At 39.6% G+C, this 17,439-nt stretch overlaps 2 protein-coding genes across 2 annotated transcripts; both read right to left on the reverse strand.

Annotated features, from left to right (window-relative positions):
* Positions 1-639: 639 nt before the first annotated feature.
* LOC130886965 (interferon-inducible GTPase 1-like) lies at positions 640-1,896 on the reverse strand. The gene is given in 1 exon segment (XM_057789241.1): positions 640-1,896. A coding segment is annotated over 1 exon segment (1,257 nt).
* A 3,913-nt stretch (positions 1,897-5,809) lies between these two features.
* Positions 5,810-16,362, reverse strand: LOC130886774 (interferon-inducible GTPase 1-like). The gene is made up of 2 exons (XM_057788887.1): positions 16,277-16,362; positions 5,810-8,905 (listed from the first exon to the last, which is right to left on the reverse strand). Exon 2 carries the CDS (start codon positions 8,882-8,884, stop codon positions 7,634-7,636), a length of 1,251 nt encoding a protein of 416 aa, XP_057644870.1. The 5' UTR covers positions 8,885-8,905; positions 16,277-16,362; the 3' UTR covers positions 5,810-7,633.
* Between the last annotated feature and the right edge of the window lie 1,077 nt (positions 16,363-17,439).

Below are 17,439 nucleotides of genomic sequence, written 5' to 3' on the forward strand. Positions count from 1 at the left end.
GACTTGCAAGGCAATTGATCCATCTCTCCAGCCCAGTTATGGCTTTTTCTGTGGTGTTACTATGAAGAGAGGACATAAGTGTGAAACTCAAGGTTATAGAGGAGTCGCAGCAGCAGCTGGGGGCAGCTAGTCCTCCTCCATCTACAGTAAGAAAGCAGAGAGCAATGCATGAGTGCAGGTGTGCTGCGGCTTAGCTTCCCTTTCCATATACACAGTCAGGGATCAGCAGCTAGGGAATGGGGCCACCCACAGTGGGCAGCGCTTGCCACCTCAATTAACGTAAGCAAAATAGTTTCCCAAATTCAAGTCCAGAGGTTCATCTCCCATGTGATTCTAGAGTCTGTCGATCAAACCACCCATCACAATGTTAAACCTAAAAGTGGATGTTGACTTATATGAAATAAAGTTGTATAAAAGTGTGATAACTAGATCTGAGGGTTTATTCAAAGTGAGTAGATAGTTTTAGCACTCAGATTATTTACACATATCTGATCCCCTTGCTACAGCTAATGTGGATATATGATCACTAAGTATGGATAAACCCTGCATGGTCTGAATAACCCAGTATGTTATTTTGTAATATCAGTGTCCAGTTTTTCTGTCATTGATTCTGATTTTTGACAGCTACAAGATTTCAGCCTAATCAGAAACCAAGTTATTTTTTACACATATCTCTCTGAGAAGAGCATTAGCATCATCTGTCACCATATCAAGGAAATAATATTTTAGGTAAAACAATTCTTTAACATAAACATTCTTATCAAATACGTCCCCCTTAGCCAAATGGAACTCTTCATAAAGTCTTGAAAGTCTTTCTTGTATTGTTTCTTCCTTTGTAGTTTCAAACACATGAGGAGATTTCATCTTTGCCTTGAGCTGATCCACCGACACTTGCCAGTCCTCAGCCAAACCCTCCTAGGATGCATCATCCACTCCAAAGACAGCTCGATAGAGGTTCATGCTGTACCTAAGATTCTCCACATCACTGCCCGTTAAGATAATCAGTGAAGGGATCATATTGAGTAGGGCAGTCGCAAAGGCTGTGAGCCAAATGCTCTGCTCCAGGAACTGCCGCTTCCTTTCAATGGCCACATGTGTAATACTTGGCAAGGAGAGCATAAAATTGTGACGTTTGTATACAGAGAGAGTATTCACCACCTTGTCCATCAGGATTTGGAAATCATAGTCAGATAAGATTTTATTAGAGATCAAGAAGATGGGTGGTATTTCAACGTTATTCTCCTCAAAGGTCCTCACACAGCTGCTGCGAATCTGCTGCAGGACCTTTTCTCTGTCAAAAGTTCGTGGTTTGAATTCCATCTCATTTTTTAAGTCAGAGTCCACCTTGGTTCTCATGAAATAGAAATCCTTCCTCATCATGCTGATTGCTTTGGCAAGGTCTATATCATTTTTCTTAAAGCGTGTGGCAGAAACAATGATGAAGAAATCATACTCATTGAATTTCATTTTCTCCAGATAATCTTTGGGTGGGAAATTTGTGGTTCCAATCCCAGGCATGTCCCAAAAAACCACATTGGGAATATTGGGGTGGGTGTAGGGATGTCTCTCCATGGTTGTTTCCACCACACCTATTTTAGCTGCATTTTTATCTTCATGCCCAACCCCTCTCAGGGAATTGATGAAGCTGGACTTCCCTGCTCCAGACTCTCCGGTCACAGCAACATTGAGTGGGGTGCTATCAATTTCTTTTAATGCATTAGTGATCGAAGAGTTTGCCACCTGAATGTTTCCTTTGGACAAGTTTAACTCAATTGAAGCTAAGGTTTCTTGAGGAATGATTTTGTTTTCTACCTTAAACTTCTTAAAATATTTGTTAAAGGTGGAGGCCAAATCTTGGTGGCACTCATTCCTAGATGAAGAGAACCGCTGGCCCATGACTGTGAGCAACTAATGGCACTGAAAGAGAGAAGGAAGAGTCAGGAGGATGTTTATGAAATTTAAGATATATATTTTATCAAATTTCATGTATATTTCCACCTACCATCTTTAACAATTGCAATCCTACATCTGGTCTTCCACTGTGATCATTTTACACATCTGAGCCTTTGTGTCCCTTGACTAACATCATCCTATTTCCCTCTCCCACAGCTTTGCCCATCACCCTGCCTTCCACGTCTATGAGTTTGGCTTCTCTAGAGTTCACCAATAAGTGACACAGTAGGGCCATTCTTTCTGCAGGATCTGAAACCATCACATGAGACTTTAATGTTTTAGTCTTCATTGTGTCTTTGCAGATCCTTCTTAATATTCAGTCTGCTCTGTGCCTCTGTTTCATGTAGACTCCATGACCAGAGGCCCCTCACATTCTAGATTCCAGGATAAATCAGCTGTATTTGGTCATGGCCTCCTTGTTGGTTTGCATGTCTGATTGTACCTGCTTCTATTACTCATTATCATTTATGCTATTTGTCCTTTGTGAACTTTTCAGTCCTCATGGTATGTTTAAGTAAAATATTTTTTTCTTATTTGTCTTCTTAGATCTGGTAATGTTCCGCACACTTTCAAGCCTCTGGTGGTCACGCAGTCCCTTATTTATGTGTTTGGCATGTTTATTTTCTCAATTTGCTCTTTTGCCAAAGTCTCTTATTTTTAAGATTTATTCGTGAACCCTTCCTGATCTCTAATATATAACACACTTCCAATAAAAAGTTGGATTGAAGGCCAATGCACAAGTTCTTTCCAGGGTGAACCAAGAAACTTTGCAAATTATAGTGCATATTTGTATGGGGTGTAGTGTTGGCCAGTCCAGGCACCATTGCCACACAGATTTGTCCTAGGACCAAATTCTTTAGAAGAAACTTGTCCTCATTGAATAATTGAATTAGAAGCCAAGCCAGATAAAGTCCTATTAGGGACATCACCCTTCCCAATGGATGCTTGGTACACATAGATAGTACAAGCAGGGCACCTGCTGCATTACAAATGAACACGGACATGTGCAGGAGACATGAGAAAGAGCAGTCAGGAGGCTGAGTTGATATAGACAACAGCAACTCCTGAAACCTGAATTTCCCGATCTGTATTGGTGCTTGGGTTATTTTTATAAGCTTGACATCATAGATGGCCCTGTGGGAAAGGGGGATCTGGCAGGCACTAGGTCAGTTACTGTAGGAACAACAGTAGATGTACATGTATAACTCAGTTCTACAGCACTGAGTTCCCCTGGCAGATTTTCATGCATCATTCCATAGCCCACAGAGTCCTGGTAACCAGGAATCAGAGGCCATGAGCAAAGAGGGCTATCAACCTTCAGGTTCCACTAGACTCTCTCTATTCTTTGGATTCATGGAAAATCTGGACACAAAAGCTATCATGAGATGAAAAACAGGTAAAGCTACTGGCCTTCCTATAAAAATATTTGGATACTCTGAACGCTGTACAGTCATGTGAGATTAGCCTCCATGTGTGGATGCTCAGGTAGGACAAGGACATGTATCATTCTGTTATTGACTAAGCAATGCAGGTACCTTCATGGACAGATTTCTTCCTGCATTCAGTTTCTTCAAACTATCGTTTTTTTTTTTTTTTTTTTTTTTGTCAGCTAAAATATTATTGTGGAAGCTGGCAATTCTGAGAGGCATTTCTGTCCATCACTTTAAAATTAGCATGCTGAGGGAATGTAATTTTAAAAAGAGCATGCTTTAAAGCTGGCCTACACCTATATGAATATATATGGACCCCATGAATAAAATTGCTATGTTTTTTTTGCTGTGTTGTGAGTTAAAGTATCACTTTGGAAATAGCTATGTGCCTGCTTTGCCTAACTTAGGTAATAAGTATTTACCAAATCCGTTATATTTTGCTTATTTATTTTTGCCCTGTGTGCACTAAGATGTGAATTAAATGCAATGAATTTTTATTGTTGGTTAAACTAAAGCGGCCTGTCTCAGCAAGGACCCTTCTCCATTGTGAGAGATAAAGACGGAAGGGACACATCTCATAAAATCCCACATTTTATGCGGGATTTCTGGACTCTGGTGATTGAGGTGGAAAGAACCACAATAAACATGGGTGGTGCCCTTCCCTTAAATGGAATTCTGGACTGTATAAATTGAGCATGAATATTCATTATTCTCTGCTTCTTTCCTCCTAATGCAATGTGACCAGCTGCCTCAAAGATTCCCACAGAGGCTATGGCATACTGTACCATCGAACTGTAGACCAAAAAGACCTCTTCCTGTAACATTCTGTTTGATAGGGTGTGTTAATAAAACAACAGGATAAGTAACAGAGAAAAAAATTGGCATCAAGCAGTGGGCCTGTTACTGTCATGAATCTAACTATGATGAAAAAAAAAATCTCTTGGTCTTGCACATTACCCTTTTATATGATATCACATTCTATTTGCTAAAAATACTGTCTACTGTTTTTTCAGATTCATCTTTATTTATGTGTATGTCCGTGTATATGGTAGAGTGTATGCTGTGTGTGCGGGCGCCACAAGAATCCAGAAAAAGGTACTGGATCCTTGGAACTGGAGTTACAGATGGTTGTACAGTGTCTACTGTGGGTGCTCAGAAATGAGCACTGACTCTATAAAGGAGCAGCAAGTGCTTTATACCATCAATCATCTTTCCAGCCCATGCTTAGGCCTCTTGCATCACGATTTATTCAAAATATTGTTTGTGATTTTATTTTCATGTAATATCTTTTGGTTTTGTGTCAAAGAAATGACAGCCTAATAGAATGGATTTCTAATTATTTATTATTCTTTAATTTGGTAAATTTTTTATACAATTTTTATTCCTCTGTAAATATAGTTTGGTGCTGTTCACAAGTGACATTGAATGGGCCTGAAATTTTTTTAGTATTAGGTAAAACATTAAAAAAGTTAAATGTGTGTATGTTTGTGTGTGTGTGTAAGTATGTGCATGCTGTGGTACATGTGTGCAGGTCAGAGGACAACCATCAGGAGTCAATTCTCTCTTTCTACCCTGTGGGTCCTGGGAGTTGATCTCAGGTTGTAAGACTTAGTGGTAGTTAGTGGTAGGCATCTTTACCGATAGATTCATCTTACTGGCTCTAGTAGGTTTAAACTATGAATCTGACAAAAATTGATATATAGGATCCAGTAAGATGACTCATGTGTTCAGTGTACAGAGCAGTTTCAGACAAGAACTTTATTCATTAATCTTAATGTGTGTTAAATTACCAAATAATATATAGATAAAAGAGAAATATTAACAGAAAATGTACTCTATGCTGTACTCATTTATAAGGAAAAATATTCATAGCATGAGTCAAGAAAGCTTTCTTGAATTCAGAAAAATCTCATTTCTAGTTGATCTAGGCATAAATTCAAGACAATCTAGATTCTATACTGAAGTCTCTACTACATTGATTGTGAATGTAAAGAATAAAAGGGAAACCAGATCAAAATACACCAAGTTCAAGATCTAGAGTTCTTTAAATAGTCCAGGTTAGTTTATATCACTTGAAATAGAAGATACATATATATCAACTTCATTTACTCCACTCAATCCATTTTACTATCTTTATATAAGTCTCTTATATATAGCTTGAATAGGACTGTTAGAAAGGCGTACTGGCTGTGGTCCAGCTAGTTCAACAATAGATGTCTACCAATGGAAGTTCCAAGAATCCAGATGGATGTCTCAGCTGGTCTTCTGTATATGCATAGTCAACTTTTCAACCAAGAGTATCCACTACTGATGCTCATCGTCCTACAAATAAAGCCTTTTTAAGGAGGGGAAACAAAAAGTCAGCATGACCCCAGGTTAGCATATCCTATATTTCCGATGAATAACGACTCTTGAACATTCTCAATGATATTTCTGACAACTCACCCCACAAACCTCACACCCCAGACCAGTTAGAACACGATTCAGAAGCCAGAGAGCATAAGTGTCTGTAAATACCACTGTCTTTCAGGAAAAAATCTAATGCTAGCATTTCTGGGTCTGTGCAGGAAGAGAACTTCCAGCAGCAGTGACTCCGGTTCACTGTAGACTGTGAAAACCCTATGTTGAAACCACGATCACCCAGAATATCAGAGAAACATGGAGTGAATGTTGTTCCCCTGAGAAGGGGCGAGGAGAGGAAACTGAGCCTGTAATTCTATTTGTAGCCCAATGCTTTACCCAGGCTTCATTGGTCCTGAAACTCCCAATATCTTTACCATCACTTAGAGGTTCAATAGAGCCTCACTATCTGCAGAAACAGAGTTGGAAGAAAGGTTTCACTCAATAAGACAGCCTGACATTCCCTCAAACTTGCTTTGATAATCAAGGATTATCAAAACCATAGCAAAGTCTACTGTTGTCAGAATGCTTATAGATTGGATATAGGCTAGGGTGGAGCTTCAAGGCTCCAAGTATAGACAATGTTAGCATATCAACTTAGAAATGTTTTGCAAAATAGATGAAATTCGTGTTGTTGTGGGATGTTCATCACAGATGACCATTCAGACATGTGTTTAAGCTAATAAAATGTCTTTTTTAGCTGGCTGGTGACTACACTGTGTGTTTGCTATCTCAGTGCAGTCCCAAGCTTTTCTCAGAGTTTTTAAGCACAAACCCACACTGGGTTGACATACTTAGTTAACAAGAACAAATAGTCAGCAGCAGAACCATAAAAGCAGAAAAGCAAGGTTAGTACATTTAATGACTTTCCTAGCATTGTGGATTTTGGTAAATCAGGCATTTTTTTTTTTTTTTTGGTTTTGGTATGAAGTTGGTTGTGTTGCCTATGTGCTAAGTTGTGTGGCCTGAACGGTAATTGCATCATGGTGTCAGCTGTGCTAAGAGGTCTGTGAGCCTGTTACAATGTTAAAATACATACTAAAATGGAGAACTTTAAAGACTTGGTGAATCAAATATAAGTTATAGGAATGTTGGTTGTAATTATTAAAAAGTTTAGTATAAATCTAGCTGTGAGCTATGATGCTCAAATACGAAATGGATTTCAGGTGCTTAGATGGCTTTCTGTGGGTTCTGTGGGTCTGAACTCAGGTCTTCAGAGTTGTAAGGCAAGTGAGCCACCTCTCCAGCCCAGTTATGGCTTTTCCCGTGGTGTTACTATGAAGAGAGGACATAAGTGTGAAACTCAAGGTTATAGAGGAGTCGCAGCAGCAACTGGGGGCAGCTAGTCCTCCTCCATCCACAGTAAGAAAGCAGAGCGCAATGCATGAGTGCAGGTGTGCTGCGGCTTAGCCTCCCTTTCCATATACACAGTCAGGGATCAGCAGCTAGGGATTGGGGCCACCCACAGTGGGTAGTGCTTCTCACCTCAATTAACATAAGCAAAATAGTTTCCCAGGTACAAGTCCAGCAGTTCATCTCCCATGTGATTCTATAATCTGTCGATCAAACCACCCACCACAATGTTAAACCTAAAAATGGGTGTTGATTTATATGAAATAAATTCAGATAAAAGGACAATTCATAGATCTGAGCGTTTATTCAAAGTGAGAAGATGTTTTTAGCTTTAAGCATATTTGATCTCCTTGCTACAGCTAATGTGGATATATGATCACTAAGTGTGAATAAAATTTAGATGGCATGAATAACCAACCCATTATGTTGTTTTGCAATATCAGTGCCCTTTTTTTTCTGTCATTGATTCTGAATTTTGACAGCTACAAGATTTTAGCCTAATCAGACACCAAGTTATTTTTTACACATATCTCTCTGAGAAGAGCATTAGCATCATCTGTCACCATGTCAAGGAAACAAAATTTCAGGTAAAACAATTCTTTAACATAAACATTCTTAGCAAATAGGTTAGTCAAACAGAACTCCTTATAAAGTCTTGAAAGTCTTTCTTGTATTGTTTCTTCCTTTGTAGTTTCAAACACATGAGGAGATTTCATCTTTGCCTTGAGCTGATCCACCGACACTTGCCAGTCCTCAGCCAAACCCTCCAAGGATGCATCATCCACTCCAAAGACAACTCGATAGTAGTTCATACTTTTCCTAAGATTCTCCACATCTTTGCCCATTAAGAGGGTCAGTGAAGGGATCATATTGAGAAAGTCAGTCGCAAAGGCTTCGAGGCAAATCCTCTGCTTCAGGAACTGCCGCTTCCTTTCAATGGCCGCATCTGTAATATTAGGCAATGAGAGCATAAAATTGTGTCGTTTGTGTACAGGGAGAGCATTCATAATCTTGTCCATCAGGATTTGGAAATCATAGTCAGATAAGATTTTATTAGAGATCAAGAAGATAGGTGGTACTTCAACGTTATTCTCCTCAAAGGTCCTCACACAGCTGCTGCGGATCTGCTGCAGGACCGTTTCTCTGTCAAAAGTTCGTGGTTTGAATTCCATCTCATTTTTTAAGTCAGAGTCCACCTTGGTTCTCACGAAATAGAAATCCTTCTTCATCATGCTGATTGCTTTGGCAAGGTCTATATCATTTTTCTTAAAGCGTGTGGCAGAAACAATGATGAAGAAATCATACTCATTGAATTTCATTTTCTCCAGATAATCTTTGGGTGGGAAATTTGTGGTTCCAATCCCAGGCATGTCCCAAAAAACCACATTGGGAATATTGGGGTGGGTGTAGGGATGTCTCTCCATGGTTGTTTCCACCACACCTATTTTAGCTGCATTTTTATCTTCATGCCCAACCCCTCTCAGGACATTGATGAAGCTGGACTTCCCTGATCCAGTCTCTCCGGTCACAGCAACATTGAGTGGGGTGCTATCAATTTCTTTTAATGCATTAGTGATCGAAGAGTTTGCCCCCTGCATGTTTCCTTGCGACAGGCTTAACTCAATTGAAGCTATGGTTTCCTGAGGGATGATTTTGCTTCCTACCTTGAACTTCTTAAAATATTCTTTAAAGCTGGAGGCCAAATCTTCGTGGCGCTCATCCTTAGATGAAGAGAACAGTTGACCCATGACTGTGAGCAACTAATGGCACTGATGGAAAGAAGGAAGAGTCAGGAGGATGTTTATGAAATTTAAGATCTACATTTTATCAAATTTCAAGTATATTGCCACATACCATCCTTAATGATTGCAGTCCTGCATCTGATCTCCCACTGTGATCATTTTACACATCTGAGACTTTGTGTCCCTTGACTAACATCATCCTATTTCCCTCTCCCACAGTTTTGCTCATCACCCTGCCTTCCACCTCTATGAGTTTGGCTTCTCTAGAGTTCACCAATAAGTGACACAGTAGGGCCATTCTTTCTGCAGGATCTGAAACCATCACATGAGACTTTAATGTTTTAGTCTCCATTGTCTATTTGCAGATCCATCTTAACATTCAGTCTGTTCTGTGTCTCTGTCCCATGTAGACTTCATCACCAGAGGCCCCTCACATTACAGATTCGAATACAACTCAGCTGTCTTTGGTCATGGCCTCCATGTTGGTTTCCATGTCTGACTGTACCTGCTTCTTTCATTCTTTATCATCTGTGCTACTTGGCCTTTGTGAACTGTTCAGTACTCATGGTATTTTCAAGAAAAATATTTTCTTCTTATTCCTCTTCTTAGATCTGCTATTGGCCCCTCACACTTTCAAGCCTCTGGTTTCACACAGTCCCTTATTTATCTTCTCGGCATGTCTAACTTTCTAAATTTGCTCTGTAAGTGAAGTCTTTTTATTTGAACATTTATTCATGAACCCTTCCTGATCTATAAATATAACACTTTTCCAACAAAGAGTTGGATTGAAGGCCAATATACAAACTTCTTTCTAAGGTGAAATGGGACCAAACTTTGCAAAATATAGTGCATATTTATATGGGGTGTAGTGCTTGCTAGTCCAGTCACCATGCCACACAGATATGTCCTAGGACCAATTTCTTTTGAAGAGACTTAGCCTCCTTGAATAATTGAATCAACAGCCAAGCCAGAAAAGTTCTGTTAGGGACATCACCCATCCCAATGGATGCTTGGTACACACAGATAGTATAAGCAGGGCACCTGCTGCATTATAAATGAACACGGACAACATGTGCAGGAGACATGAGAAAGAGCAGTCAGGAGGCTGAGTTGATATAGACAACAGCAACTCCTGAAACCTGAATTTGCCAATCTGTATTGGTGCTTGGGTTATTTTTATAAGCTTGACATCATAGATGGCCCTGTAGGAAAGGGGGATCTGGCAGGTACTAAGTCAGTTACGGTAGGAACAACAGGTGTAGATGAACACATATAACTCAGTTTTATAGCATTCAGATCCCCTGGCAGATTTTCATGCATCATTCCATAGCCCACAGAGTCCTGGAAACCAGGAAGCAGAGGCCATGAGCAAAGAGGGCTATCAACCTTCAGGTTCCACTAGACTATCTCTATTCCTTGGATTCATGTTAAATCTGGACACAAGAAGCTATTATGAGATGGAAAACAGGTAAAGCTACTGGCCTTCCTATAAAAATATTTTGGTACTCTGAATGCTGTACAGCCATGTGAGATTAGCTTCCATGTGTGGATGCTCAGATAGGACAAGAACATGTGCCAATCTGTTATTGACTAAGCAAGGCAGGTATCTTCATGGACAGATTTCTTCCTGCATTCAGTTCCTTCAAACTATCATTTTATTTATTGTCAGCTAAAATATTATTGTGGAAGCTGGCGATTCTGAGAGGCATTTCTGTCCATCAATTTAATATTAAGCATGCTCAGGGAATGTAATTCTAAAAAGAGCATGCTTAAAAGCTGGCCTACACCTATATGAAACTCTATGGACCCCATGAAGAAAACTGCTATGCTTCCTTTGCTAGGCAGTGAGTTAAAGCATCACTTTGGAAATAGCTCAATGCCTGCTTTGTCTAACTTATGTAATAAGTATTTATCCAATGTGTTATATTTTGCCTGTTTATTTTGGCTTAAGCTCACTACGAGGTGGATTAAATACAATGAATTTCTATTGGTTAAACTGAAGAAGCCTGTCTCAGTAAGTATCTCAGACAGAGATAAAGCCAGGAAGGGAGACATCTCAGGAACCCAGATTTCAGCTCTTGATTAGCCTGATGGTCCTGAGAAATCTTTGTGGCCTTTCTGAATCATCAGATGTTTTTCCAATCTGGCCAGTGTTGTGGGACCCTTGAACCAACTCTTCAAAAGAGGTCTTAGAAGATTGGAAGAAACACTGGGTGTAATTTATAGCTATCTAAATTGCTAACCAGGGGCACCTCAGCTTGTAAAGCAACCCCATTTTGGTTGGTGATCGTTACAGAAATGATAGTACTTTGGTTTCCATGACTAAAACCACTTTTATCCCTAGATTCTTGCTCCCAACCCATAGATAGAGTTCTTAACTACAAGCATGCACTGTAGGCTTCTCATCAATCACACATATACACATAAGAAAGGATTCCCTCTTCTGCCACATGGGCCTGATCTCAGAGCCTGTGTCATGCTGTTCTCTGCCTGTCTGTCTATGGCATTCACAATCCTTTTAGCAAGGATTACTCAAACAACAATCTTCCCCAGTATGCTTCTAGAATCCCAGACCTGGGATCTTTCCTAATGGTACGGAGATGGAGTTTCTCATCCTATAGAGCTACAAAAAGGCATCTCAGGGGGAAAAGGCTGGGATCTGTGTTTGTTTTACTGATTAGATCATTTGTGCTTTCCATGTTCCAAAAACTTCCAGATGTGTGATTTTACAACTTATTTCTGTAAGCAGCCAAGTCAAAATTTCAGGTGAGTAAAGAAAATAGTTTTCTAGGATCACGCATAATAGTCTTAATGTCCTTTATTTATGGCTAGAAACCAAATATGAGTGAGTACATCCCATGTTCCTCTTTTTGGGTCTGGCTCACCTCACTCAGGATAGTGTTTTCTATTTCCGTCCATTTGCCTGCAAAATTCAGGAAGTCATTGTTTTTTACTGCTGAGTAGTACTCTAATATGTATATATTCCATACTTTCTTCATCCATTCTTCCATTGAAGGGCATCTAGGTTGTTTCCAGGTTCTGGCTATTACATGCGCGATCCTAGAGAAGCTAATTAAGAAGGTGAACCCAAAGAAAAACATTTAGGCGATGAAAGGAGACAGAGACAAAGACCCACATTGGAGCCCTGGACTGAAATCTCAAGGTCCAAATCAAGAGCAGGAGACAGAGCACGAGCAAGGAACTCAGGACAGCGAGGGGTGCACCCACACACTGAGACAATGGGGATGTTCTATCAGGAACTCACGAAGGCCAGCTGTCCTGGGTCTGAAAAAGCATGGGATAAAGCCGGACTTGCTGAACATAATGGACAATGAGGACTACTGAGAACTCAAGAACAATGGCAATGGGTTTTTGATCCTACTGCACGTACTGGCTTTGTGGGAGCCTAGGCAGTTTGGATGCTCACCTTACTAGACCTGGGTGGAGGTGGGTGGTCCTTGGACTTCCCACAGGGCAGGGAACCCGGATTACTCTTAGGGATGATGAGGGAGGGGGACTTGATGGGGGAGGGGGAGGGAAATGGGAGTGGTGGCGGGGAGAAGGCAGAAATCTTTAATAAATAGATAAATAAAAAAAATAGTTTTCATGTTGACTGATTGTTTTCCACCTTCACCAACATTCTGTTTAATCATCCTGTTTAAGGAACTACATACTGAGACAGAAGTTTTCTAATTTGCTTCAACAGAAAATTAAAACTTTTAAAGAACAGATTTAAGATTGAAGCTCACTTAGAGATACGGAAAACATAATCCGATCAGAAGATGTTAAAAATAACCTGCAGGATACATTTCACAAATATTCCTTGGCTGTGTTAAAATGTATTTGATATAGATTTTTATGTATGCATATATTGTGTTTTATCTACATCCATGCTTATGCTCATATACTGCTTCCATGGAACCAAATGGCCTTGTAGAGGTGATTAAGCTAAACTGAAATTATTAGATGAGACTAAATCCTTTTTAGTGCAGATAAATTAAATAAATCTTTGGCAAATAACTTAGATTTGCTGGTAAAAACTGAGTTTACCTTCAGAATTATTAACGTGTGTTCTTCCTGAGGTTTTGGCCAATTGGGTTAATAATTGTATGTTGAATATACAAGGTTCTTTGCTTTCCTAAGACACATTGTGGCTGGAACTATCATAGTTAACTCTCGATAATTAAAGTTTCTACTAAGAGACAACAGAGGCCCTAGCATAACAAACGAAAACTCAGACCTGAGCACAGTCACTGCTCAGAATGGCATCCACAGATTTGTTTTAGTGGCTTAATGCCAATAAATGGTTTGAGTTGGAATTCCACTGCTTTCTAATTTAAAAGCACATTCCGTTTTGTCTTCCTGGGGTGCGAGCTGTGTAGCCTCTAGTTAAAGGAATCTCTGTGTTCTGTTCTCTGTCCCCTTTCAGAGCTCTGACTGTTAACTGGGGACATAACCTCACTTTTGGTAACAGTTTCTAGGGCTGATCTGACAAATTGGTCTGATTAAGCTTAGGACCTTATGAAAATCAATCATTTAACATCCCTCCCACTTTGTCAGGGCAACAAATACCCTTACTATCTAAAAGTTGTTTATTTATAACATCATGTCCACGATATTAAAAAAGGTAAAAAGGATCCAATAAGGAAGAGAAAAATGTTTAAAAGGTCATACATATGCTGATATATATTTTTAGAAATGCTGGAGTAAAGAATTTTTAATTAGTTTTGTTCTAAGACAGAGGATTCCTGTAGATTTTAAAAAAGGATATGGGCATGACTGAGTCAGCTATAGTTAAAAGTTATTAAAATTCCTAAGGCCAAAGCTCACTACACTGATACAAATCTAAAATTCATCTTATTTATATCAATAAATTTCTCTTAAGATACTGATTTTCTTTGGGTAACATTTAGAAAAGTAGACTTTAACCCAAATAATATTCATTAGAACCATAAGATAAAGGTTGTGATAAGTCACAAAACATTGTGCCCAATAGCAGTTCATGGCTAGTACGTAATACATTTTTATACACATTTATGGGATTAGATGTTTTAATACCTAAATTGGTATGCACATTTTTTGTATAATTTTCTAAACTTCATGTTTCCTTAAGGCGGTAACTGTTCCTGTTTCCTGCTGACGGCCTGACTGCTGGCAGGGCCAGGCCCTCAGCCCCAGCACCGCTAGCATCACAGCAGAGCACTGTCCACAACAGCCACAGAGCCAGACCCTCTTCCCCACACTCAGAAATGATGACTCTACAGGGTTGTGGGGTGCCGCTCAGCTCCTGGCCTGCTGGCTAGGCAAGTCCTATTATAAAGCCAGGGTCCCCTCTGAGTTTTGTTACTGTCTCTCAAGCTAAACAAACATCCAGGTTCAATTCCCAGTCAGCCTCACTAAACCTATTGGAGGCGGTCAGGGTTGGGTGCAGTGGGTGGTAAGGTGGGGTATCAGATTTAAGCTATTCTGATAGTTACTGAAATTAACTATTTGGTAATAAGTTTGATCAATTACAAAAGCTTGCTGGACCCCGATGAAAACGAAAGTAGTTGGATCTATCAGGGTAACCATGAGCCTGGATCCTCTGCATTTAGCCTGGGGGAAAGTTACTAAGACAAAAGTTGTAGGGATCTATTACAAAAGCCTCCCATTTTTTTTGGTCCCCATGCCTTGGTCTACGTATGCACATTCTAAAATTGTCTCGGGTCAGCTAAATGACTGAGCAGGCAAGGGTATTTGTTTCTATGACAGATGATCTGAGTTCTAATCCTAAGACTTACATAGCAGACAGAACTGACTTCCACACCTTGTCTTTTGACCTCCACAAGCATGCTCTAGCATGTGAGCACCTAGCTCTGGTTTATGAGGACACAGAGAATGAATACATAAATGTTATAAAAAACAAACAAAATGCATTGTACAAAATTCTTACAGAACTACCAAACAGGAAAAAGAAAATAAACAAGAAAAATTTGTGTTAAATGTGTAAGACAGAGTATGACCACAACAAACTATAGTGACATGAAATATTAATCAGTACAAAAGGATGCATTTCTTCACTAGTGCCCCGACTTCATGATAAAACCCATCAAGTTAAAGAAGATTCCCTCATTAAAAATGTCCCTCAGCTTCTACTGCTGCTGTTTTGTGAATGGGCAAATTTCCTTCTAAATATTTTGGACTATACAAGAGATTACTGATGCTCTCAGCCTTGCTGAGACAAAGATTTTGTTGTTGTTTTTGCTTATTCCCCATTTGGTTTTTTGTCTGGTTTTTAAATTTTTATTTATTTCTTTTCAGTGGGTAGTGTTTCGATGCTACCCAGTGGGTAGTCTCATAACTGGTCAAAGTGGTGAGTGACAGCTGAGTGCTCATTCTTAAATAAAATAGTGAAATTTTTATCCATCCTCCACCCTAACCAGGTTTAGAGGACACCACAGAAAACAGAGGATGGGGCAATGGGAGTGGCATGAAATAATGTCTTCTGACTACCACTCGACACTTGCAGGTGTGAACTCCTGGCATCTGGGGTTACCTGCAGGAGACTTACATAAGGTTTAGCTTGTTCACATTTCAGCAGGAACAAGATCAGAGGCACATGATGCCTTATCCTTAGTTTAGGATTAAAAATTGGTGGGGGGGAGAAAGAATCATTTTTCTATAGAGATATGACAACTAGAAAGTTGAGCATGATCAAGTAAATAACCCCACACCAGAACAAGCAAGTGATCCTGATTAAAATCAATGGAATATTAAAAAAAATGTGAAAAAGACAAAACATAGGGGCATCCATGGGAAGAGGAAGGATCCCAGAGAGAATAAGAATGGGAAAAGACAGAGAAATAGTGGGTGAAGATGATCAAAATATTACAGAGATGCATTAATTTGTCATACAGCAAATACAAATATTTTTAAAACAAAAACAAACCCTAAAATTGTTCCCCAGCAAAGTTACAGTAGAAGCATCTTACGGAGGGCATCTTTTACCCGAATCTAGTTTCTACTGGAGTTTAAAATAAATATCCTGAACTGGGTAGAATGGAACAAGAAAAGAATACTGGGAAATAACAAGATTGAGACACAATAATTTTCATATATTCTAAAGTTACAATTCACAACACATATATACCAAAATGCTCATTTTCCTCTAACAAACAAAACCCGAATCTAAAACAACTGGGTAAATTTTAAATAATAACCTTGTTATTTGCTTTAGGTCTATCTAAACTGTAATAATTACTTAAGACCATCTTTAAGTCAGTCCTGCCTGCCTCCAATCAAAGAATCCTAGCTTCCAAATTGAGGTTCCCAACTCTGAAGATTTCTCTATTGTTATTCACAGGCTTTCTAGGAAAGAGACAGAGGAGTGTGAGAAGTCAGATCTGAATGCCTAGTTACCAGAAAATTCTGTGTCCAGGGGATGCTCTCACTGCTCAGGACAGGAATAGCCCTCAGCTGTGCTGGAAGTCCCTCACTGGAACTCCCTCTGCTTCCTCAGCAGAAACAAGGAAGATGGGTAGCTCTTTTGTCTTGACTTTTGTCCCACCTTCAGAGTGTGCTAGCCAATCACATAGGAGAGTGGGTCCAGTTTCTTTCCAGAATCTCCTACATTTCCAAGAACATGAAAGTGAAACTTAACGTGCTTTTTTTTTTTTTTTTTGTTTCTTTTCATTGATTCCACAATTCAAGGTAACGGAAATTGCAATCACAAAGTTGCATTTTAACCCAATGTTTAGCCCTTGAGAGGAGCTCCAAAATCAACTTACTAATGAGGTTAGAAGATTTTCCATGACCCATTAGAGTTTATTTTCACTTGACCCCTGTGTGCTGGATAGTTTATGTCAATTTGACACAAGTCGTAGTAGTCTTAGAAGAGGGAACCTCAAAAAAGAAAATTTTCTTCATAAGATTGAGCTTCAGGCAAACCTGTACAACATTGTGTAAATTCGTGATTGTTGGGGGAGTGCCCAGCTCCTTGTGGATGGTGCCAGCCTTGGGTTGGTGGTCTTGGGTTCTAAAAAGGTGCAGCTGGAACAAGCCATGGGGAGCAAGCCAGTAAGCAGCATCAACAACTGCTTCCAGATTCCCCTCCCTCTCCAGTTTGTGTTTTGGTCATGGTGTTTCATCACAGAAATAGAAACCTTAAAATAACATGGTAATAGGATCATGGGCTATGGTGAGAGAGCTGGCATGTTGTTTTGAGAAAGACTGTGAAAGGACCTTGGCACTAGAAATCCATTAGGAGTTCAAAGCTTGATGACATTTTCTTTTGTAGCTTGGAAGATAAGAATGTTGAGAGTAAAGCAAACAGTGGAGGCCTAATTTGAGAAGTTCCAGAGGGAAGTTTGCAAGTCATTTAAAGACTAAAAATGAGATCTGTGGTTATGGTTAGCTGGGACTGAAGAATTAGCTGTAATTAACAAGAGCAAAGCTAATGAAATAAGTCTTTGTTTTACAGGGACAATAGATGCTGGTCTACTGGAGCTAAGAAATTAGTGGTGATTAAGAAGAGGCAACATCACTGAGGCAAAAACACTCTGGGGAAGTGTTTCCTCAGAGTC

Source organism: Chionomys nivalis, chromosome 14 (genome assembly GCF_950005125.1).
Source record: "Chionomys nivalis chromosome 14, mChiNiv1.1, whole genome shotgun sequence".
Classification (NCBI taxonomy): Eukaryota; Metazoa; Chordata; class Mammalia; order Rodentia; family Cricetidae; genus Chionomys; species Chionomys nivalis.